Consider the following 23,792-nt stretch of genomic DNA (forward strand, 5'->3'; position numbering starts at 1 on the left):
GTTCTTATGATTCTCCTCTCCCTTCAGTGACAGCAGATTGTTCATCTTGAATTTTTGTGGTTCCAACTGGGAATAGTACCAGTTAGCACAGCTTCTTGGAGTTGGTAGTGTGCCTAATCAGGGAGAAAAAAAAGGATGAGAGAAGCAATGTAGAAGGGAAAAGAATATGTAGCACTTTCCTCCCATCTTCACAGCACGCTATACACAGTAAGCTTCACAGTGTCTCATGATGCAGGTCACATCTTTGTGTGGAGAAAGCACAACTGATGTTCATCTAAGGCATGAGATAAAATAAGCTTAGAGAGGGATTTAGAATGCAGGCCCTGTTTGCTTTCCCTTATAAACAGCACAGCAGCTCAGCCCGAAGGCCTAACACCTTGTCTGCAGCAGCTGCCAGCTGTGAAGGTTTAGAACAAAGATAAGAGACAGACCCATACTGAGAGATCCTTTCACTGGTATAGCCTCTCTGCATCTGCTCATCAGACTGGAAGTTTAATATTGCATCATCTTCTGGAAAGGACATCTTCAGTGGCTCACAGAAACAGAGGACTGTGGAAGTAAGAGACAAAGTGAGGAACGAAAAGACAGACATGGAAGCAAGGAAGGAGTAGCCAGTTAACAGGAACAGAATGAAATAGAGCTTGCTTTCACTGCTGTGTGGACTGCACATGTCCTCTGAACCTTTGGTCTCCCAGTCACCAAGGGCAGCCTTGTGGCAAACTGTCAGGGAAAGATGGATTCCATCCAGAGCATGTGAGTAATTGAACAACCTGCACATTTGCTTAAACACTTCGAGGTGAAGTGTCACCAGAATGGTGAACAGTGACTGGAAAACCTCTTCAAAGATCTGGGAACTTTGTATACAATATCAGGGCTTCATATACACTTTGCCCGCTTCTTCCTGAGGAAAGGATACGTGTTTTACACTCTAGAACACATAGGAAATGTCAAAGTAAACAAAGGTGAATGTGTAGAATGTGTACGTGTGAATTCAGGGAAGGAGGGCAGAAACTGAGTTTGAGAGACAAGGAATAACTCAATTTGCAGCCCGCAGTTTGCACAAGGCACATTTCCTGACAGGAGCAAAGCCTGTCATCCACCCTGATATTGCATTGCAAAGCTGCGTTTCATCAGTACCAAAACATGACCTTGGGACACCAGAACAGAAGCAGATATACAAGGCCTGAATCAGCAGTAAAGAGAACAAAAAAAAAAAAATAATAGGGTTTAAGAAAGAAAAATGACAACTCTATAAACTTTTTAGGTAAGAGATCACAGATACATTGTTCTTTTGAATAGCAAAGTCTAAATTTCAGCCAAAGCAATGACTGTTGCTTTGAAGACCCAGTAATTAAAGAAAGAAGTGCACAATCTGGCATAAAAAACATAAAGGATGAAAACATTTCTCCTCCCCCCTTTCTTTAAAGAAGGTCATGTGAGCAAAAGAGACTGAGCAGATAGATAGTGCAGATTCTTAGAACTTTTAAGGCACAATAAAAGCCTGCTGTGAAAAGTGAAAGAAAATGAAGAACCCAGAAGCAAGTAAATAATTAAAAGAAGGCAGAGCTGAAGGTGTGCTATTTGAGTGAAAGATAAGAGAGCAGAAGTGACTAAAAATCAACACTGTGCTTGAACCCCATTTATCATTTTACTTGTATTATCAAGACTGTATTATTACTTACTATTATAGCAACAATAGTAATATTATCACTACCCAGAAGACAAAAGCATTAATTTTCCCGGTGATTCATTGCAGAGGTACTACCCTCGACACCCCGGTACCCTCAAAACTTACAGTACAACTAATGGCTGGATCTTGGGATTCCTGCAATAATTAATAGATGCTGGCAGGGCACTCTGAAAAAAAACCCCTATTTATCGGGTAAGTATTAGTTTCAGATTGCTCCTGCAGGGATGGGTTTCTCCATCTCGTTTCACTCCCCGCCCTTAACGTTTTCTTTGCGCCTTGCTGTAAGCGTTTCAATGAGGGCCTCCTGGTGGTGGAATATGTGATAGTCAAGCAGAGGGGAAGCAGAGTTCTTTGCAAAGCGGCTACAGCTGTTCTTCTCTCTCTGGAGCTGGCTAGAACGAAAAGAAGAAACAAAGAGAGAAAAAGAGATGTCTGCTTTGTCAATAAAATACAGGTGAGATATGTAGTATCTAGGATACTAAAAGAAGGGACATCGTTGATTGCAGAGCACTGAGTGACAGGAATGACCTTGCTGATGAAGAAATAAATTGCACATGGAAATAATTTCAACATGCCAAAAATCAGTATTTTATCGGTTCTACACTCAGTCTCATTTAGCCCGCCAGTCAATACAGCAGCTTTTAAGCAGCAATATTGACAATAAATATTCTCTTTGACAACAGAGTAAGCCCAGGGTAACTCTACTGAATTCAGCTGTCAGTGGGGCTTCCCTGTAATTATTGATGCAGCAGAGAACAATGATAATCCTCTGGTGTATCTGAAAAAAAAAAAAAAGGAGAAACACTATGGAGTCTAAAGTGGCTCTGGGGCCGTCTAAACTCTAGATTCCATATTGCCTGTGAACCAAAAATGCCAAAGAAGATGCTCCAAATTAAGCTACCAAGAGCAGCTTGGGTCTATTCCAAAACTTCCACATTGTCACGCGCTACAGCCCTATCTTTGTCCTGTCACTCTCTCAGCTATTCCACCAGCATTCCCAAAGATTACTTCAGAAAAGAAACATGCAGTTTCCTTACACGATGGCTGGAACACGCAGGTTCTTCGCCATTTAATGAGCTTTTGCAGATCCTAAGTGACACCTCCAGCTATTTTACTGGGAGAGAGGGCGCGTGCCAGGTATTTGCTTCCCCAGGAAGCAATAGGCACAAAAGGACGCACAGTGCTACGCCATAACTCTTTTAACATCGCTTAAAATTGCAACTCAAACTACTCGCTGGCAGGGGGAAAATGCAATATGTTGAGAGGCAATGCTAGAAACGGCAATGGTTGGCTCCTGCCTCAGCATCTACCTGCTGTAAGTGGAGAAATAACGACAAAAAGCTGCTGCCAGAATAGTCTGGGAGGCTGGCACAGCAAGGAAACACCACAGCATTGTTCAAGGAAATGGGAGGCTGGCAAGAAATGATGCGAAAGAAGAAAGATTCCTGAGGCAAATCACAGCAAAAAAAAACAACAAAACCCAAACCCCATAAATCAGACACTGAAGCTCTTTTTCTTGCTCTCAGACTTCAGCAGAAGCTTTCTGAACTCTTACTCAGAAGCCCTACCAACAGCAAAACTCTTCACAGACACATAGCATCATGCACACAGGAGTACGTGTTCACCTCACTGGCTCTTTGCCAGCCTCTGCCTCGGAGAGAGAGCTGGACAGGGATTCTCTCCATCAGTGCCCGCTGTGAGACCCTGGATAAATGAGACAGTTTAGTTTTACACTAATTAGGCGTTACTATTATACCCTCTTAGCACCAGGAGAGCTGAAGTGCACAACTGTGCTGAAAAGTACAGGGTTGTTCTAGGAAGGGGAAGGTTACTGTCCCTGCGTTACTGGTGGGGCATGTCCTGATCAGAACTTCTCAACATCGGTTTTTCCTTCCCTCAGTAACAAAATCACAAGTGTGTTTAGAAAGGAAATGTAAGTGCTGTAATCTTTAAGCGCCTCGGAGAGACGCTTCTCTCATCTGGAGCTCTTTAGGAGGTCTGAGTATTTCTCTGGAAACCCAGGATTTTTCAGTGCCTTTAACAACTCAAAGTGAGTGTTAAGAGCTCAGTCTCCCACTACCATGTATGATCTTTGACTCTTACAAGCACCTAGAGTTAGCTATGGCGCTTTTTTTCAGTTCAAAGCTGCAATTCTACATTCTCACCATTTCTCTTCCAAGGTTCTTGCCTTCCCTTCACTTCTGACCCTTCTTTTCATCTTTCTTATCCAATATATGTGCACACACACATATTAGTGTTAAATGCCGACAGAAGCCACAACTACTTCACAAAGACCTTGTTCAGAACTGCAAGGTTTTGATCTGCTTTTAAGGGTGTTGGTTCCTGACCCCTGAAATCCCTTATTTTTTAAAAGCCAAACACATCAATTCCCAGTGCCAGAAGGCCGCTGTTTTTACAGCACACATCCTGAATCATCAGATATTACTTAACCAGCCTACCAGAAGTTTCTGCAGCACCAGGGATTTTTCTTGTCCATAGTCACTGGGTTGGTGCTGTGGTTATCTTTCCAATTCTCATTCCTGACAAGCAGTTTTCTGGTTCACTTCAGGCAAGGTGCCAATTCATCGCTCTGAGAATGAAACACTGTTAAGTATCTTTTTTTTTTTTTTTTTGGTGAAGTATTAATTCATGTACAAACCAAATTAAAACATTGGTGATCCTCTTATGTTCTCCTCTCTTTCCTGGACACTTCTGCTCATTTGCCTGTCCCCCTCCTTTTCTTTATTGTTTTCTTTTAACTAAAGTCAGCAGCATAATATCTCATCAATCTAAAATTTTGAGGAAAGCCTCAGAAAGCCCTCAACAGAAGCTTTTCTGACAATGAAGCAAGTAATTGCAGATCACTGAATTCTAATGGATTGGTGAAATATTTTAAAATTTAGAAAAGGAGTGTTGTTCTGCCTCTGCAAGTTTAGTGGTTTTGCCTGGGCCACATTTTGGTAGCCAGGGGGGCTACAGGAGTGGCTTCTTTAACCAGAAGCTTCCCCTGTAGCTGATAGGGCTACCGCAAATCAATTCTAAAATGGACCCACAGCTGATCAAGGCCTGGTCAATTACTGACTGAGGTAAAATCTCTGTGAATAATGTATTTGAGAAGGGGAAGTTGTTGCACAGTTGCTAAACTGCAGCAGAGACAGGGAGTGAGAATGTGAGAACATCTCCAAAGACACCAAGGTCAGTGGAGAAGGAGGGGGAGGAGGGTGCTTAGACCCTGAAAGACTCCCCTGTGACCTTTTGGTGAGGACCACGGTGAGGCACCTGTGCCCCTGCCAGTCCATGAAGACCACCGGGAAGCAGAGACCCACTCGTAGCCCATGAAAGACTCCATGCCGCAGCGGGTGGGTGCCTGAAGGAGACTGTGACTCCATGGGAAGACCACCCTGGAGCAATATCCTGGCAGGACCTGGGAGCCCGTTGTGAGAGAGGAGCCCATGTAAGAGCAGGTTTGCTGTCAGGACTTGTGGTCCCATGAGGCACTTGAGCTGGAGCAGTCGGTACCTGAAAGGCTGTTCAGACAGTGGATGACCCACGTTGGGGCAGGGTGTGAGGAGCTGCCTCCGTGGGAGGCCCCATGCTGGAGCAGTTTGTGAGGAACTGCAGCCCATGGGAAGGACCCACGCTGGAGAAGTTCATGAGGGACTGTCTCCCATGGGAGGGACCCCACAGTGTAGCACTGGGAAGTGTGAGGAGGCCTCCCCCTGAGAAGAACCAGCAGCAAAGTCCATCTGTAATGAATTGACCGCAACCCCCATCCCCTGAGCTGCTGGGGGAAGAGAGTCCTGGGAAGAAGGAGGGGTGGGGGGAGGTGTTGTAACATTCAGTTTTATTTCTCATCTCCCTGTTCTGATAGCTCATTAATAAATCAGACCTTTTTCTCCCCAAGTTGAGTCTGTTTTGCCCATGACACCAATTGCTGAGCGATCTCCCTGACCTTATCTTGACTCACAAACCTCTCGTTATATTTCTCTCTTCCCTGTCTAGTTTAGGAGGAGGGGTGATATTATGACTTGATGGGTACCTGGCACCCAGCTAGAGCTAAACCACAACAGCAATACAAAAAATACTGGTGATATGTGCTACACAGCCCTGCTGTTCATCCAAAATGTTATCCAAACCAACTATCAAAGCCACATCCCCTGGAATACAAGCCAGCAAGTAACACAACAAAACTACAATTATTCCATTGTGTGCTGAGAAGGGAAGATTTTGAAACATGCTCAGAAAATCAGGATGCATCAAGAAGAGTGTGGTCAGCAGGCCAAGGGAGGTTCTTCTGCTCTACGCTGCCCTGGTGAGGCCTCATCTGGAGTTCTGTGTCCAGTTCTGGGCTCCTCAGCTCAAGAGGGACAGAGAACTTCTGGAGAGAGTCCAGCGCAAGGCCATCAAGGTCATCAGGGGACTGGAGCATCTTCCTTATGAGGAAAGGCTGTGGGACCTGTGGCTGTTTAGTCTGGAGAAAAGACTGAGGGGGGATCACATTAATATTTATAAGTCTCTAAATGGTGGGTGTCAGGAGGTTGGGGCATCCCTTTTTTCTATAGTAGCTAGCAACAGGACAAGGGGTAATGGGATGAAGCTGGAACACAAAAAGTTCCATTTAAACATAGGAAAAAACTCTTTCACTGTTGAGGTGAGGGAGCCCTGGCACAGGCTGCCCAGGGAGGGTGTGGAGGCTCCTTCCCTGGAGGTCTTCAAGACTTGCCTGGACATGTTCCTATGTGACCTGATCTAGTTGGACCTGCTTCTGCAGGGGGGGGGTGGAATAGATGATCTCTAAAGGTCCCTTCCAACGCCTGCCATTCTATGATTCTATGCTGGGACCACTTCAGAGGACAGCTCATTAAGGCACTGCCTGCTCTTCTCTCCCCAACTCCTAAGCCATCATTCCCTGCAGGCGTCGCAGTCCCGGACCCCAGGGATTCTCTGCCTATGGCGTTTCGTTGTTTATCTACAAAAACATTTTTTTAAAAGCTTTCCATACAGCTCAAGAATTTGAAGAACCGGCGGGCAGAATATCACAGGTTTGACGCTGCCCGACCGGGAAAAGAGCTCCACAGCACCGGCTCATCCTTCTCCACTGAACCATAGGCAGCGGGTCCGAGAGGGACCGAGCTCGGGGCGCCGAGCCGGGACGGCAAGAGTCCGCGGCGGCTGCCTTAGGCCCCTCAGACAGGCCCTCCGGCGCGGACCCCTGTGTCGCTGCCGAGGCGGCAACCCCAGGCCCAGCCGCAGCGCCCGTGGCCGTCCTCCCCTCACGGCGGCTGCCGGCCCCGCGCCGCCCAGGCCCGAGACGGCAGCAGGGGAGGAGCGGCGTCGCCACGGCAACGCCGCGGCCGCAAACCGCTCCCGGGGCAGGCGGCGGGACCGCCGGCTGAAGGCACCGGCGCGGCGGCACTCCGGGAACACCGCGGCTCGCCGGAGAGGTCTCTTCCCCCTCTCCCCGCCCCGCAATTCAGGTGAAACTCTCATGGACAGCCCGGCCTCCCCCTGCCGCGCAGGGACGGGACGGGGAGCGGGCCCTCGCGGAGACCGCTGGAAGATGCCGGGAGGGAACGAGAACAAAGCGCCTGACGAGGCGCACGAGGCTCTCCGGTCCCCTCGGGGCGGGGGTGAAGCGGGGGAGAAGGGGGGCGCCGCGTGGCGCTGCGGTCGCTGCCGCGGGCGCCTGCGCGGGGGGCGGCGGGGGGCGAGTGACGTCAGAGGCGGCCTCGAGCCGGTCACGTGGCGGCGGAAGGTGCGAGGGGAGCCGCGTGCGGGCGGGGAGCGGCGCGCGCCCGGCTGGGTCCTGACAGGGGGAGGGTCCTGTCGGTGGGCGTCCTGACAGGGAGGGTCGTCTTGTCAGCGTCCTGCCAGGGGGAGCCCTGTTCGTGGGGGTCCTGCCAGGGAGAGTCCTGCCAGGGAGAGTCCTGTCAGGGAGAGTCCTCTCAGCATCCTGCCAGAGGGAGTCCTGTTGGTGGGGGTCCTGTCAGGGAGGGTCCTGCCAGGGGAGGGTCCTGCCAGAGAGAGTCCTATCAGGGAGGGTCCTGTCAGAGTCCTTTCAGCATCCTATCTGGGAGGGTCCTATCGCTGGGGGTCCTGTCAGGGGGAGTCCTGTCAGTGGGTGTGCTGTCAGGGGATGATCCTGTGAAGGTCCTGTCAGGAGAGTCCTGTAAGTGGGGGTTTTGTCAGGTAGAGTCCTGTCAAGGATGGTCGTGTCAGGGACAGACCTGTCAGGGTCCTGTCAGGGTGGCGGCAGCTGACAGCAGTTTTCCCCCTGAACCACCAGTGAAGCGCTTCTGCAGTGCAGGGGTGCACAGCATGAGGAGAAGTCACGTCAGGTCTGTTTTTTAGGTGGAAACCAGGCAAAGTCAGCAGAAGTGCCAGAAAACCAAGTGGCTAGAGGAAAGCTCATCCATCCCCGCTGACACGGCTGTCTCGCCAGCTGCCTGCTGGTAGGACCCTCCTGCCCCAGGGGACTGGGTGGCAGCACACCATGCCTCTTTTCGGGAACACCTTCAGCCCAAAGAAGACCCCTCCCCGCAAATGCGCCTCTCTCTCCAACCTGCACTTCGTGAGTCCCAGTGCCCATGGCACTCTTGCGGCAATCCTTGCTTGGGTGGCCCCTGCCAGTGAGCGCCATAACCCTTGCAAGAGCTCCCAGCTGTGCCTCTTTCCTCCTGGCACCGTTTCTGGTCACTGGTGGCTATATACGAAGGTGAAAACAGAGTAGCTCAGGAAAGGATCACCACCTCCCCACCTGCAGTCCAGAACTGCGTCACCTAAAACTTCTCACCAGCGGTCTCAGCCCAGGCAGATGAGTGTGTGTTTGCACGGGAGAAAGTGCAAGGCACAGTGGTGAGAAGAGCCAGTCTTCTATAACAGCACTATGTGCCCAAAGCTCCAGGGCCAGTCAGTCAGACCAGCAGTTCCCACTGGAACGCCAGTCACTAAGAAATGGGAGAGCAGGGGGTGGCTTTGGGTTTCTGTAAAATGCTGAGTGTGATCTCCTCCCTTCAGCTGGATAGATCGACCCATGAGATTGAGCTGGGCCTGGAGTACGGCAGCCCCACTATGAACATTGCTGGCCAGAGCCTGAAGTTTGAAAATGGCCAGTGGATGGCAGGTAGAGTGCAGCTCAGCTCTCTTTGATGATCTGAAGTGGCCACGCTTGGCTGGCAATCTGCATGTTGATCTCTTTCTTTCCTTACAGAATCAGGAAGCTTACAGAATCAGGGGGAACGCAGGGAAATTCAACGCTTGCGTAAAAGAAACCAGCAGCTAGAGGAAGAGAACAACGTCCTTCGGCTGAAGGTGGATATTCTGCTGGACATGGTGAGTCTTTGCCCAGCTGTCACCTGCCCGTGGCAATGGAAATCATAGAGTCATAGAATCATAGAATGGTAGGGGCTGGAAGGGACCTTTAGAGATCATCCAGTCCAACCCCCCTGCAGAAGCAGGTTCACCTAGGTCAGGTCACATAGGAACGCATCCAGGCAGGTCTTGAAGACCTCCAAGGAAGGAGACTCCACACCCTCCCTGGGCAGCCTGTACCAGGGCTCCAGAACCCTCGCAGTAAAATAGTTTTTTCTTATATTTAAATGGAACTTTTTGTGTTCCAGTTTCATCCCATTACCCCTTGTCCGAGCAAAGGGTGCTGGGACTGTCAAAGGAGGCTGTTCCTGTTCTCCCTGCACCCTGCTCTCCCTGCTTTACCCTGCTGCACGAGACAACGGTGACAACTGCAGCAGAGGCTTTGCTGAACACCATGGCAGGATTAGAGATTAGAGATCCGTGCAAGTGCTGTGTCTCTCTTTCCCGTTCTGTGTAGAGTATGGTGTTTTTCTGGTCTCTGCCCTAAGTGTGAAACTGAGTTATGGCCACTCTCTCTGCTCAGAGAAGATGAAAGCTCCCATTTGCTATGACAAACGGTGTGACGTCTGTTCTATATGTAAACTCATGGATGAAAGGATTCCCTAAAAAAAAAACCCAAAGTCAACCTTTGCCCAGAGGTCACAGCTTTTGTGCTTGAAAGCTGGAGACATTTTCTGTGAAATAGGACACACGTGTCTTCTCAGGCTGTTTAGTGATTCAGCCTTTAGGTCAAGTCTGAACAGATAGATACTCGTTCCTTCATGGTTTTTCTTCCTTACATACTCCCCGTGTTTCAAAACTGGCAGGCAGCTTTTGCAGCTTATTTCTTTGTGGCCCTTGGCAGAAGCTCCAGCTGCTCTCTGGATTTTCCACGCGAAACGCAAAACCCCAGCTTCCCTCTCACTCAAACGCCTCGTGGCTGCAAATCCCAGTGGCATCTCTGCAAGGGTTGTGATGGGCAAGGGGAAAAGCTTCCGAGGCACGAGGGTGCTTGTCCAAGAGGGAGAGCAATCTCTGATCCCTCTGAGGGGCTTTCGTGTCTGAGGCGCTTTCGTGTCTGAGGCCCGTGAGATATTGTAGGGCAAAGTAGGGGGCTTGGAGGAATAGCTCACTTGGAGGAATAGCTCACTCTTGCTGTCTGCTGTGCCTCACAGCTCTCTGAAACCACAGCCGAGTGCCATTTGATGGAGAAGGAGCTAGAGGAACTGAAGAGCCACAGCCGGAGGAGGAAGTGAGGGAGAAGAGGTATCTAAGAGGACAGGGGAGCAAAGAGGCCAGTTCTGAGTCTCGGCCTCCCCTGCCGGTGGGACACCGAGGCTGGCTTGGGCCTCGCAGCCATGTTGATGCCCATGTGTAGGTACTTTGTTCCACAGGTCCATGACTACTGACGCCTCCAGCCTCACTGCTGTGCTGTCAGTTAGCGCTCGCGTTTTGTCTCAGAGCACTTGACCTTGCCCACACGACCTCCCCGCTGACCAGCAGTACGTACCCCCTTTCCTAAGGCAACCTGACAGCATTGAGTGGAGGCGGATCCAGCTCTGGGCCGGCCTCTCTCCTGGTGCTCTGATTTAAAATGCAGGGACACACTTCCCCCCGCCTGCCCACTACATCTGGGAGCCTGTGGGGGCCGGTACACACTTCAGGGCTTGCCTGTGCAGACAGCAGGATGCCTGTTCTCAAGGGGTTTGCGTCTTTCACATTAAAAACAAATACGTTTTAAGCGAGATTCTGTGGGTGTTCGCTACGTACGGGTCGTGCTGCGCGCTGGGGGTGCCGGGGGGCAGCGGGGCCGGAGTGCGGGAGGCGTCGGTCAGTCCTCCCGGCCGCCCGGGGCCGCTGCTTCCCGCCCAGGCCGGGCGGCGGGAGCCGCGCCCCGTTCCGCTTCCGCTGGCGCGGCGCCCCCTGCGTCCCTGGCTGGCGGCGATGGCGGCGGCTGCGTCCCTGGCGCCGGAGGAGCTGCTGCCCGCGGGCGGCCCGGGCAAGGCCGAGGAGCTGGAGGACGAGCTGGAGGAGGAAGACGACGACGAGGAGGTAGCGGGGCGGCTGGCGGCGGGGCGAGCGGGCCGGGCTGGGCTGGGGCCGGGCGGGGTGACCCCGGCCGTGCGCAGGGCCGAACCGTGCCGTGCCGAGCCATGCCGGGCCGGGTCTGACGCGGTGTGTGCCCCCGCAGCTGGACGAGACGCTGGCGGAGCGGCTGTGGGGGCTGACCGAGATGTTCCCGGAGAGCGTCCGCTCGGCGGCCGGAGCCACTTTCGACCTGTCACTGACGGTCGCGCAGAAGATGTACAGGTGAAGGAGCCGCGCGGCTGCGGGCGGGAGGCCCGCGGGAGCGGGGCCTGGGGCCAGGCCCGGCGGTTGCAGAGCGGCTCTGCAGCCTCCCGCCGCGGCTGCGGCCGCTGGAAGCGCAGTGCGGGGCGGGCAGGGAGCGGCGGGGCCGAAGCCTTTGTTCTTCGGCGGCTTGGGCCAAGCCACGCGGGAGGCCGGGGAGAAGTGGCCTCCCCGGGGCTCGGGGGCGGAACCGGGGGGAAGGGCCTCGTCTGAGGCCCCAAAAGGAGACGCGGGAGATTGCCAGCGCCCGTCAGAAGCAGCCCAGGAACTGATTCCTGTTCCTAGCGTGCTTTGTTCTCTCCAGGTTCTCCAGGGCAGCTCTGTGGATCGGGACCACCTCCTTCATGATTCTGGTTCTTCCCGTTGTCTTTGAAACTGAAAAACTGCAGATGGAGCAGCAGCAGCAGCTGCAGCAGCGACAGGTGAGGCAGGAGCACCCTGCTGCCCCGCTGGCCTGTCACAGCTCACTTGCTGAAGCTTAGGGCACAGGGAGCAGTTTGTGGCCTGTGGCCTCTCTCACTGCACCAGATGCTCTAGGGGCTGTTCCAATGGGCCCATCTTGCTGATTCCCAGTAACGAACTGGTGGCAAACACAACCCAGCTTTGGCTGGGCCAAAGCATGTGGCAAAGATGGCATGCAAGCCTCACACCACAGTGTCCAAACCCACCTGGGTCATGTTTGGTGTGGTCAAGCGTTTAACTTTGTTGTTACAGCAGGGGTGGAAGTGGAGTTGCACTGTCTCGGCCACCCCACCAAGCAGGAGGGGAGGGCAGTGCAGCACGGCAGCGGCTGGCCCCTGCTGTTGCAGCCCCTCAGCTCACTGTTTCCCTTCCAGATACTCCTTGGACCCAACACAGGGCTCTCAGGGGGAATGCCCGGGGCCCTGCCGCCTCTCTCTGGAAAGATCTAATCTGCAGAAGCTGCGTTGGATTCGTGTTGTATGGGAAGACCTTGAGATCATGATATACTGAACTGTTGATTTGTTGGGTCAGGGCATTTTGGGTTGTTTTTTCATTTGTTTTTATTTTCGGTTCTCCTTTGGGACATTGACCTGTTCATAATGAGGGGAAGGGAAGCTCCCACCCCCTCTGGACCTGCTGACAGCTCCTGTCTGCATCCTTCCCCCTCGCTGTAGAAGTCATGAGTCTTTCCTTTTCTTCAATCACTACACCATAACCGGTTACAGACTTGAACTGGGGGAGTTCCTCTTCCAGCCTCCTCATCTCCCACCTCGGAGCACAGGTCAGGCTTCTCAATCCCTTCCTGGCTAACTAAGAGCCACAGGATGTCAGGAGGAGTGACTTTCCCAACAGGCAAGCTAAAGGAAGGAGGAATGGGGGCAGCTGTACCCCACAGCAACCATGCTGGGAGGACATCTCTGTCCTGCAGCTTCTTGTGTGTGACATGTGGGAGCAGCAGGACAGGTTCAAGACCATCACATCCCTGCTGATCCTCTGCCTCATCAAGTAGAACATCAGCTACCAGCTGCATCTTTTTTTGTACCAAATACGAAATAAATCCACCCTGTGCCGTGTGGTTTTAATAGAGGTCCTTGAGAAAGGCTGAGTTCTTTCAGGGCTGGTGCTGGCTTTGCAAGGGAGGGGGTAGACTGGGCAAGGAGGAAAGACTGGACAGCTGAGAAGTCGGGGAGGGGGGGGAAGGAGGTGCTTCTCAAAGAGACAATTCCCTTGAGTTCCAAGGTTCTCAACTCAAATTGATGAGGGAGTTTTATAACCCAAGGAAAAAAAACCAACCCAAACTTTATTTCTCCTTTACATCCTTTGTTACAGAACAATTCAGTTGAACATACAGAAGAGATAGGACATTTATATGGAAACATTTTTTTTTCTCCATTTTCAATATTTGGTTAAACAAAATACATCTCTGTAAACAAACCCAAGACAAGGCTCTAAACAAAACCAAACAAGCAAGAAAAAAAACCCACACAAACCACGGGCTTCTTCCCTGCTGCCACATGGCGGTGTGATCCTACCCCTTCCCTTTACCTGAGCAGCTGGATCACACTGTTCTCCCCCGGCCCCACCTGCCCCTCCACGGGAAAGGAGCTGACACAGGAAAGGAAAATAGCCCCAAAAATATTTTAAAACATCTTTGCATATTGTGCACTGCTCCATCAGCTTGCAGTTTCCATGCAAACGGGGGTTGCTCCAAAGTGCGGCTTGAATCAGCATAGAAAAGGGTGCAGTTGAGATTTCATTCCCCACCCCCAACCTTGAAGAGATGGCTTCAAGTGAGGAGCAGAACGCCTGCGGGCTGTGCATCCTGCCTCTAAAGCAGTTAAAAACCTCTGCCAGCTGCTCTTGGTCATTGGAATGTGTTACGAAATAGGACTTTTTAAATAGAAAAGTCGGGTCTTTAAAAGATAAAGAGCCATTTAAATGCCCTCCTCCAGGCTGTGCTCCAGAGATTGCAAGATAGTGCCCAACAGACACCCAGGGGTCAGTGAACAGCCTTGGCCTGGCCTCACGTGGCCTCTGTTCTCTGTCAGGAAGGTGTGATTTTGGTGGTCTCTCAAAGGTGGCCCCTCCTTTCCAAGCTTGAACAGCAACAGTGAGACCTCCCTGCATGATGGAGCAGGGTCCTTCAAGAGGTAGCTGCTGAGCTGAGATATCCCATGGGGGAAGGCAGGAAGCGCTAAATGCAGCAAAGTCTGCTCCCACTTCAGCATTTCCTCCTCTTGCTGTGGAAAGCATGACTGAGCTATGGCTCGACCAGGGAACCAGCCAGCGGAGACTCCTCTGTGCATCTCCAGGTCTCATCACTCTTCCCCGCAGAAGGTTGGAGAGGAAAAAGCGATTTGTCTCAATGGAATGTTTGTCAGCTAATGCTGGAAGAGAGGCTGGTTCAACTAGCAGGCCAGGGCATCTCTTGATGCCCCAAGGTTCTGGTGGACCCTCTGCATCTCCCACATTATCAGCTAGTAACTGTAAAAAGGGCAAAGCCTGACTAATCTAAAGGCTCCCCTCCTCAGCCGGTGTCTTTCCTTAGTCACTTTACCTCTTTCTTGGACACTCTGCATGATGTTTGTGACCATGGGGCTAGGCTTCTGGAAAGAGAAAAATAAAAAGGACTGAGTTGCTCTCCAAACCCCTTCAGTTTTATTCCTCTGCCCAAGCAGCCCCCAAACTACTGGGTGATCATGCAGAAAACCAAAAAGAGATGTTAAAGAACAAACAGCAAAACCCCCCAAACACCCAAACCTTACGTAGCAGAAAGAAACCCAAGCAGACTATGGCTTCTCTCCAGCCTAGAAACTCGATACTCCTCAATTAGCCTGCTCTCACCATTTCCATGTCACCTTAGCCAGCCACATACAGCAATCCCTGGAGACACTGGGGAAAAATCCTCTGCCTACCCAAGGCATTTCTTGAAAGATGACAATGTTTTTATTATGGTTCTAATTCCTGGCACAAGCCAACCCTAAGCTGCAGAAGGTCATGCTGAGCACCATTACCATTCCTAGTGTTTGCCAGCATCCTGAGAGACCCGTAGGAATTGCAAACCCTCTTCACCATGACTGCTTTTGGAGGGAGAGACTTGTGAAGAGGCTGCAGTGTGCTCCTCCCCAGCAAGGCCCCAAGGGAGCAGCATCCTGCCACGTGCAACTTTAAACCACATGGGGAAAGAGAGATGCCAAAAGCCTTCCAGACACCCTCACCCCACAAAGACAAGCTCCGTGCCTTCCTACTCGCCAGAGGGCACGCAGCTCCTCCACCTTTGCGATTCAAGTGAGCAGCTTCCAGTTTCCTCCACTCTGCCCTCAATTCTTCCCCACCCCGCAATGTCCTACGACGTTGCCCTATTGCACCAAGGAAGGAAGAGAAGAGCCTAACAAAGGGAATTCCAGATGAGGAGAGTTGGGGCACCCATTTTCCAGGGTTCAGGACGTTGGGAGTTCAGTGAAGGGGAAGAGCTGTAGTGGGAGGATAGAGTCAGTTTGGGTCACGCGTCAGCCCTCCAGCTCTGGTGTGCTTCCACCTCCTCTGGCACCACCAACAGGAGTTCACAGTTCTTTCCCCTCAGCTGGTGTTTCAAAAATTTCCTATCACAAAGAAAAACTGAAGTCAGGGCTACTGCATGTAGAACTTCAGCGTCTTGTACAACAACCAAACGCAGCAAGCCATGCAAAGACGACAAGAAATGGGAGGAACCCCCCACACATTAATTATTCTGACAAAAAAACCCTGAACAAGTATTAAAAAAAAAAACTTGATTCAACACACCTTTACCCACAAAATTACTGCAGAGAGACAAGCTCTTAACCTCAGCAGAGATAAGCCTAAATACATGTCACTTTCCAGTTTTCCAAGGTGGCAAAAAAAATAAATCAAGCTAAAACCAAGTTCAGTTTTTTCAGACCTCTAAGCTGAAGAGTCCCACTGTGTTTTATAGTAACTCCAACAATTCTGGAATACTTGTGGGAAAATGCCCTTCCATCATTTCGATGTCATTACCACAGGCTGTGGCAGCAATGTACCTCCTGGCCATCTGATGTGGTTCTGCTGCCCCTATCTGCATGTACCCTCCCCCCACTCCCCCAACTTGGATTATTTCCAACAATTATGAAAGTGAAGTCAATGTTTTCTCAGGCATCTTTTGGCCCAGATGTCAATAACTCTACCTACATAGAAATCCCTTATTTACTGCTGAAGAACAACACACCCAGCATAATCCACCAGAAGACACCAGTTCCAGAACCACATTATTTTAGGCCAGTTCACAAAAGACATTGACTTCAAGACTTTGATGTGATGGGAGGCTCTGCAAACACTGCTCACATTAAATCCTGACCTCAGAACACATCTAGTGAAGACATCAAAACTGCTCACAGGCTTCACAACAGGATGGAAGTTAAATATCAGCTAAGAGCAGGCAAGATGTTAATTACAACAACCATCTCACATTGAGATTAAAGAGGGGAGAGGAGTCAAGGGCAGCTCCTAATGAGCTACTTGCACTGCTATTGGGGGATAAGGCTGCACTTTAAATCTGAAAAAGCATTTCGTTGAGAATGTACACAGAGGTGGCTGGTAAAGAGGGAAAGGAATACTAGTCCTCTTAGATTCAAGAGGAAAGTGAGGCAGAGCGTGTCTCATTGGAGGTGTCACTCACTAATACCAGACTTGGCTTCTCCTTTCCTCACTAGTGACAGAGCCCCACCCATGTCAGAGCTCAAGTCCAGCTCCTCTGAGCTATTGCCACTGCTGAAATAATTTTCCTAGCTTTGTGCAGATGGGGTATAAATCAAAGCAGAAGCACAAGAATCTCAGTTCTCTCACATTGTTCCTACCAAAGGTCAACCACATATGTTTCAATTGCTGTTTAAGGACAGATGCCCCACCTCCAACAGGGAGGGTTTGAGGAGGAACAGGCTACAAAACTCCTACCTGAGCTCACTTTCTCCTCCAATCCACTCGGGCACCTTGAGTTTGGAGTCGAGGTTGTAATAGGTGCCTCCTACCTCCCGGACGCAGATCCAGTGCTGTCGCTTGAGGGGGAGCTTCAAGGGGCCCCAGCAAAGGCTGGAGGGCAGATTCATGATGAAGCCCATCACGTTAGACAGGGCTATGACGTTAACATCCCTGAAAGAGTGCAGAACATAAGGCAGCGGTAAGATTCGAGTCATCCCTTTCCTGTTTTCACAGGCAGCGCCCACCTCCAGAACCACACGACTTCCCGGTACCTGCGCTTGTCCCACCAAACCGCCTCATAGCCTTTGGTCTGAAGCGCAGCCATGATCACGTTCACATCATAGTTTCCATTTCCTAGCATGCTCTTCTTGTGGGGTGTCACCATGGTGTTGGGAGACAGCCTGCAAACACAACAGGAGACTGCTCTAGCAGGCGTTCACTGAACCCATATCTCACAGTGGGAAGGGGTGACTTGCTCAGGGCTGTTGTCCTCAAACACAAACTATTCCATCCCCACTTACCACTCAACAAAGGGGCTGAGAGGGCTAAACAATGCATTAAGAGTAACTCTGAGGTACAAAGCCTCCAAAGATCCTATCTGTGATAAGAAAGAGGCCACAAGGCAAGAAGTTCTTTTTACTCCTTGCTTGAACTGGTGGTTCTGAAGGATGCTTCAAGAATTTTTGCCTCAATTTGTGGTTGTTTGCCATTTAGAAAAAACAGCTATTGCTATTTCAAGAGTTCAACAGTCAACAGCAGCTCTGAAGACTGGAGGGGATAACAAGAGGCAGGGTAGATTGGCTGCAGAAAAAATTGTTCTCCCTCACAGGTAAAGGAAAGATGTATTCAGTCACAAAGCTGTGAAGATATTTGACAGCTTTTTAAAGCATTGCCACTGCTATGCATCAAAAAGAAAACTATCTGTTCCTCTAGGTAACCAAACAGATAACCCTGTTGCAAACAAATTTCTTCAGCTTTAATCCATAAATCTTGCCCAGGCACCCCTTGCATTACTACAGCATCTAAAAATCCAGGATCATAGTGCATAGTGTTACATACAAAAACACAAGACAGACTTTGTCCAAATGCAGAAAATGGATGCAAGACACAAAATATGGGAGATACAGGGCAAAAAAATCCCAAAATCAAACCATAATTAGTCAGTTGTGCTGTTTTATGGGGTTTTTTTTCCTGCCCAAGAAATTTTGTAAGGAGGGGAAACAATGAGGCATGGGAGGAATTACCACAAAGGTGACAGCTGGGTTTCAACAGCTGGATGAACAAACATCCATGGGGAAACAGAACAGTCATGCAACACCAAATTAAAGAAAGTCAAGCCTGAGATCAGGTCTGTTGTGATGAGTTGCTCTTTTGATTGGTCAGGACTTTGTTATTGGTTTAGATGTTTCACATCTTCCAAGCAGCCACCTTTCACCTGCCTCTCCCTCACATTGTCTCATTCCCCAAAGCCCCTGATGTCCCCACATCCTTTTTCGCTTGGCCTTTAGCACATTGTGAGTTCTGCAGGCATCTTTCCTCCAGTGAAAAAAATCCCTCAGTCCTTCTGCATTCCCCCCCTGATGACATAAGGCATTTAACAACATGAAGAGCAGGGAATGTCAGCCCAGCCAAGGCTAGAGAGGCCACAAACAGATAGCTTTTTGCATCAGCTGTGAGTTTTCTTGCAGCAGGACAGCCAGGGAAGCGACTTAATTCTTAAGGGAGAAGAGTCTCAAACAATGTGGTAATAGGAAAAGGTATTTACTATCCACCACTGGGCACTTGGAGCAAGGCAGTGACATTTTCACAGAATCACAGTTTCCAGTCTCCAAAGCTCTGATGCAATGCACTAATCACAGAGATGTGACTGTAGGTTGTCACAGCTCTTCCAGTATCCCCATAAAGCAAGATCACTTGGCTACAACTAATTCCTCAAGATCACTGCTTCGACTCTGACAGAGTGCTGGTAAGCTGGGAAAGCTTCACAATTAACTGAGCCCTTTGGGCTGCACAAGCATCCTCTTGTGGCACTGTTTTCAGGAGGCAGGCTTATTGGAGAGGTGAAAGGGCACATTTATCTCTTTGTTCCTTCCTGCCACTTCTTTTAGAGCCCCAGAAATGATACAGACAAGCAGAGGTGACACGCTCAAAGAACCAGTACCTGTCAGCAAACTTTCACCAAAAGCCATGGAATCATTTAGGTTGGAAAAGACCTTTAAGATCACCGAGTCCAACCGCTAAGTCACCTCAATGCCTCTAACTCACACACACCTAAATAGGACTCCACAACCACCAGCTGAAGGATTCTGATTAGACAAGGAATTAGGTTGCCTCCCCAAAGTTTACTTTGTTTAATCTGGACACTAATCCAAGGAAGACTGACAAAAGTTGGATAGAAATCCACAGAATAATCCTCCCGAGCTTTTTAAGTCAGAAACTTTCATCAATGTGTTGTCTTAACACAGACATACACAGACTCCAGCGAAGCAAAGAGATTTTGTCTCTATCTCCATGTGACATTTGGAACATGCAATCTTACTTCCTGCAACAAAAGCCAGATGAAGATCAAAAAGATACTTCTTATATTAGAGGAAAGAAGAGAGGAAGGACTATAAAATCAGAGGGGAGACTGGATCAAGTTTTGGTGTATACTTGAGATGATCACCATCAGACTACTCTAACCTTATGCAATGGGATGCAGCAAAAAGGGAAACTAATGATTAAACAACACGCTTCAACCATTCTTCAAGGGATGTGGTGAAAGCTAAAGAAAACTTAAAGCTTATTTCTGATTTTGTTCCCTTGTCAACACCAAGTTTAAATAATCATCACAGTTTACAACATTTTGTAGGTTATTAAAAAAATTAATCAGTCCTTTACCCATGTCACCAACACACAGAGTATGACTAGACATCACAAAGACATATGGAAGAGTGATGTATAAAGGTGACTAAATCCACGCTCCTTAAAGGCAAGTCAAAGTCCTAGACCCAAGGAAGAACACCACTGAGGTGCAAAGGTGCTGGCAACTCTTATGCACAGCTTACAACTCATCCATTTCTGAGAGGAATTTCCACCTCTATTTCCACACTACTGTGGGGCAGAACCAATCTGTGTATCTTGAGCCTAGTATCAGGATGGAACAATAGCAGGTTGGAATCAAAGAAAAAATTCTCCAGATTAACATCCCAGCTCCTCCTGAGAGGTTTCATGCTGCACGCTAATTCTCACCAAACCCAATGAATTAGATCATCACACTTCTTCTACCACATGAACTGTCTTTGTTTGCTTCAGGCCAATAGCAATCCATCTGTGATTAAAATTCTGCTGCTCTGGAACAAAACCACGGAGTCTTTACAATGGAAAGAGACTGCCTTGGGCCTGCTGTGGACCAGCTCCACTTCATCAACATGGGTCTTATTTACAACGCTATCACAAATTGCATTTGGATACGGCATTTGCCGTTGCCCATCACCACACTTCCTTTTGCCAAAGATGGGCGCACATTTGACAGGACAAGCACCAGTTCCACAAATCCACCCATTTTCAGGACAGCAGCAACAGGCGTGCAGCTCCACACTTGTCAGCACAGGGTACCGCAGCTGCCTTGTCCCTTGTTACCTGCACAGCTGCTGGCACAAAGTATCATTTGCTACCTGTCACAAACACATGATGCCATCAAAGTGCTGGTAACACGTATTCCAGCCTAACTTCTGCAGTGCAGGTACAACATCCACAGAGTACCTCAGTTTCCCATTTGGTTACCTCATCAATGAAAAGTGATCGCAATTTTCAAATGCATGCTCAGAATCTCCACAAAGCCACAAAATAGCATAAAGTAAACATTTAGTAAGACATGAGCTGTTGTACAGGCCACATGAATAATTTACATTTATCCCTGTAAATGTGGGGGTTTTTTAATGCTGTTTTAATTATTTGAGGCTGCTGGGAAACGTTCTAGCAGTGCCACAGAAACCAGGGATCTAAGCTACTGAAATTAAATCCAGTTGGACAGAGTACACAGGGTCTCACTGCATGGGGAAAAAAAAAAAAAGACGTAACATTTGAAGAACTTCACTTAACCACTTGAATAAGGAATTGCTCATGTGGCAATGCTCCTCATTTCCAAAAACCTTAAAAGTATTGCATACTAAACAAAGAAGTTCTTATGATGACCCACTTGCCATCCCCATCGCCTTCACTCTCTCAAGCCAATCACAACATTCGTTACTAACATCAAGAGAATGTACCTACATATGGCAGGGGCAAAACCATGGAAGACAGGCAAAATATACATTGTGGTGTGTGGGGGGGAGAAGACAGCAGTCAAACCATGTGATAACATCTGCAATAAAGCCCTTGGACCACAAATTGGCAGCCAGAATAGTTGAAGATGCAAGTTAAAGAGTATTTCTGCACATAGAGGAAAAAACAAGAGAGGCAGGCAAGGAAAAAGAAAATAGAAGTTACATTCAGCACAAAGCAGTGGCATAATCTGAACACCCCTCCTTTGCTCTACTTTTGCCCCCACTCAAGAAGTGAAAATTCCTCCTAGCAACAGAGGACAAGCTAACGCCATTGCTGACAGTATCCTACCTCTGAAAAATCTCCTGCAGGGTTTCCCTAGTGAAGGCGTTGCTGTCCTGGAAGACATTGTTGAGGGCATGGAGGGCACACAGCTCCCTTCGCTGCTTCTCATGGTAAATATGCAGTGGTGGTGGCTGGGGTGGCTCTGGCGATTCTGATTTGATCTTGTCACCTTTCCATGGCACACAACTCATTTTCTCACAAGGTGGATGGGGAGCAGGTGGTGAGAAACGAAGAAGGCTGAAGATTCTTCCTCCACAGTCACAACAGCAGACCACTGCCCCTTTCTTTTGTAGGCTAGTGCTGCTTCCAGCTCACAAACCCTCCTCTTGTGCTTCAGTTTATTCAGTAATTGCCTCTGATAGCTGGTTTTAAAAACCACATAAAGATCTGCATCACATTTTTCCTCCCTCCTCCCATACCCCATAAAATGCGATACTTCCCTATCCCCTACTGAGAAAAAAAAAAAAAAAAGAAAAAAATATCGAAAGATACAAATCCCCCTAGTCTCAGTGTACCAGCTGAAATTTATCACATCGCTCCTTCTCTTCCATCTCCTCTGGTCTATAGTGCCACTGAAGAGGTTATCAAGCACACGTAACAAAGACAGATCTACCCCCAGAGTGCCAAAGCGGAGAAGATGAAGCCAGCTTCTGGTGTTGCCTATGGGAGCACAGGGTGGTTAAGGACTTATCAGCGACATTCCTCCATTCCTTTGAGAACGACTGAATCCACGCAAGAAGATGCCAACAGCTCGGGAAAGGAAACTGCTTCTTGCTAGGCCACAAAACCCCCCAGGTCCAGGCTCCAGGGAAGGCAATTCCTCATAAGTCACCCTGCGCTCCGACAAAGGGAAGTCTCCATTAGCAATGGGAAGAGGTAGCATAAAGCCCGTGGGGGCAAGGGAAGGGCAGGCAGTCGGCGGGACCAGCCCCAAAGCCTGCCTCGCACCTTCTCGAGCCGGCCCTCCCCAGCCCGCGCTCGCACAACCACCATCCCTACCCCCACCTCCCGGCCCCAGGGGCGGCAGTCGCTCCCCACAGCCAAGGCCCGGCCCCACAACCCGCGCCGAGTGCAGGCCCTCCCACCTAACGCGCTCTCAACCCTCTCCTGGCAGCCTCACTGCCCCTCGGGGCTCGCCGCCGAGACGGTCGCCCACCCTTCCCTTCAGGAGGGACGCGAGAGGAGCCCGCGGGGGGCCGCCGCCGCCGCCTCACCCGCTGCTCGGCCCGGGCCGCCTCACACCGCCGGCCGCGCGCTCGCGCATGCGCGGGAAGCCCCCCTCGCTCTCCTGTTACATACACACACAACCCCCCCCCCCCCCCCCCCCGCCCTGTGACCGCCTCCCCCCGCCGCGCGCGTGCCCCGCGGCCCGCCCCCCGCTGACGTCACGCCCGGCCGCCTGGAGTCAGTGGCGGGCGGGGTCGGGGGGGAAGTGAGAGAGAAGGGGACGGAGATGCATGAGGGCAGCCCCGACGCGGCGAGGGGGACAAGCCCCTCCTGTAGAGCCGCAGATGGCGTCTCGGTTCGATCCCGCGGCGCCCCGAAAGCCCGCGGCCTGGCTTGCGGGCTTTCGTGCCCGGAGAGGGGCGGGCAGCCGGCTGGGTTTGCTGGCAAGGACTTGGCGGGGAGACGCCCCGGGGTGCGGTTCAGGGCAGTCGGGGCTCGTTCCCGGCCCCTCGGCTCACTTGCCGCGTAACCTCAGGCAAGTTAATTTCCCTGAGCTCTAGTTCCCCTTCTTGCCTGCTGAATTAAGGAGAGTGCCGAGCCTCGCGCGGAGATAAGTGAGCCGGGACGACAGAAGCGGTTTACCACCTGGTGAATAAACATGAATCCTCCTCGCCCTCCCGTTGTGCCAAGCCGGAGCCCGTGTGGCACCTGAGGGGCGGATGCGTGACCCAGCGCACGAACGGGACGGACAGCTTCCCCGACGGCCTGCCCGCCGCCCCGGGGTCACCTGCCAGCCCCCAACACCCCTCGGCGGGCAGGGTTTCCTTTCTCTTTGGCGCTGGCGGCCCTCAACGTGGCGAGCAGGCGGGGCTGCGCAGGGGCTTTCGGTCAGGAGCCCGGGGCAGTGCGTCCCTTTGCCGACCCTCAACCGACCTCGGGAGCTGGCAGCGACCTGAGCAAGGTGTGAGAGCTACCGAAGCCCCGACGTCTGGGTGGTTCGGCGAGACCCGCCACCTCACGGTAGCGGCCGAACCCGCGGCTTCAAGGGACACCCGGAGCGCTCCCTCACCCTTCTATTGGTTTATACAACTGTCCGTGAAAGCTCTACTCTTTCTCATTGGCTAGTCTGAGAGAGTGCCCGCCCATTAGGGCGGGCCCTGCCCATTCGTGGCACGGCTTAGTCCCACCTAGTCTCATTCGATTGGGCTTTGGA

General features: G+C 50.7%; 3 protein-coding genes across 4 annotated transcripts; 2 read left to right on the forward strand and 1 right to left on the reverse strand.

Moving 5' to 3' along the window:
* The first annotated feature begins 7,058 nt into the window (after positions 1-7,058).
* On the forward strand, positions 7,059-10,781 carry CBY1 (chibby 1, beta catenin antagonist). The gene is made up of 6 exons (XM_061988949.1): positions 7,059-7,167; positions 8,042-8,261; positions 8,708-8,813; positions 8,901-9,022; positions 10,216-10,306; positions 10,435-10,781. The coding sequence occupies exons 2-5, from the start codon at positions 8,184-8,186 to the stop codon at positions 10,294-10,296; spliced, it is 387 nt and encodes a 128-aa protein (XP_061844933.1). The 5' UTR covers positions 7,059-7,167; positions 8,042-8,183; the 3' UTR covers positions 10,297-10,306; positions 10,435-10,781.
* Positions 10,782-10,963: 182 nt separating this feature from the next.
* On the forward strand, positions 10,964-12,937 carry TOMM22 (translocase of outer mitochondrial membrane 22). The gene is made up of 4 exons (XM_061988950.1): positions 10,964-11,092; positions 11,232-11,350; positions 11,694-11,811; positions 12,226-12,937. Exons 1-4 carry the CDS (start codon positions 10,985-10,987, stop codon positions 12,298-12,300), a joined length of 420 nt encoding a protein of 139 aa, XP_061844934.1. The 5' UTR covers positions 10,964-10,984; the 3' UTR covers positions 12,301-12,937.
* Positions 12,938-15,343: 2,406 nt separating this feature from the next.
* JOSD1 (Josephin domain containing 1) lies at positions 15,344-22,703 on the reverse strand. Of its 2 annotated transcripts, none has more exons than XM_062012563.1 (5): positions 22,627-22,703; positions 21,419-22,245; positions 17,095-17,223; positions 16,799-16,993; positions 15,344-15,453 (listed from the first exon to the last, which is right to left on the reverse strand). In XM_062012563.1, exons 2-5 carry the CDS (start codon positions 21,601-21,603, stop codon positions 15,354-15,356), a joined length of 609 nt encoding a protein of 202 aa, XP_061868547.1. In that variant the 5' UTR covers positions 21,604-22,245; positions 22,627-22,703; the 3' UTR covers positions 15,344-15,353. The 2 variants fall into 2 exon arrangements, with proteins under 2 accessions (XP_061868547.1, XP_061868537.1); XM_062012553.1 differs by lacking the exon at positions 22,627-22,703 and adding an exon at positions 22,498-22,613.
* Positions 22,704-23,792: the final 1,089 nt, after the last annotated feature.

The sequence above is a fragment of the Colius striatus genome, chromosome 1 (assembly GCF_028858725.1).
Source record: "Colius striatus isolate bColStr4 chromosome 1, bColStr4.1.hap1, whole genome shotgun sequence".
In the NCBI taxonomy this organism is placed as follows: domain Eukaryota; kingdom Metazoa; phylum Chordata; class Aves; order Coliiformes; family Coliidae; genus Colius; species Colius striatus.

Bases quoted from the DNA above. Each gene is read 5' to 3' on its own strand.
- CBY1 (XM_061988949.1), top strand. From the start codon at position 8,184: ATGCCTCTTTTCGGGAACACCTTCAGCCCAAAGAAGACCCCTCCCCGC. The intron at 8,814-8,900 runs GTAGAGTGCAGC...CTTTCCTTACAG, and splicing joins AAATGGCCAGTGGATGGCAG to AATCAGGAAGCTTACAGAAT. The intron at 9,023-10,215 runs GTGAGTCTTTGC...TGTGCCTCACAG, and splicing joins TGGATATTCTGCTGGACATG to CTCTCTGAAACCACAGCCGA.
- TOMM22 (XM_061988950.1), top strand. From the start codon at position 10,985: ATGGCGGCGGCTGCGTCCCTGGCGCCGGAGGAGCTGCTGCCCGCGGGC. The intron at 11,093-11,231 runs GTAGCGGGGCGG...GTGCCCCCGCAG, and splicing joins AGGAAGACGACGACGAGGAG to CTGGACGAGACGCTGGCGGA. The intron at 11,351-11,693 runs GTGAAGGAGCCG...TGTTCTCTCCAG, and splicing joins GTCGCGCAGAAGATGTACAG to GTTCTCCAGGGCAGCTCTGT.
- JOSD1 (XM_062012563.1), bottom strand. From the start codon at position 21,603: ATGAGTTGTGTGCCATGGAAAGGTGACAAGATCAAATCAGAATCGCCA. The intron at 17,224-21,418 runs GTAGGATACTGT...TTGTGTTTGCAG, and splicing joins CTGCAGGAGATTTTTCAGAG to GCTGTCTCCCAACACCATGG. The intron at 15,454-16,798 runs GTAGGAGTTTTG...TCTTTGTGATAG, and splicing joins GGAGGAGAAAGTGAGCTCAG to GAAATTTTTGAAACACCAGC.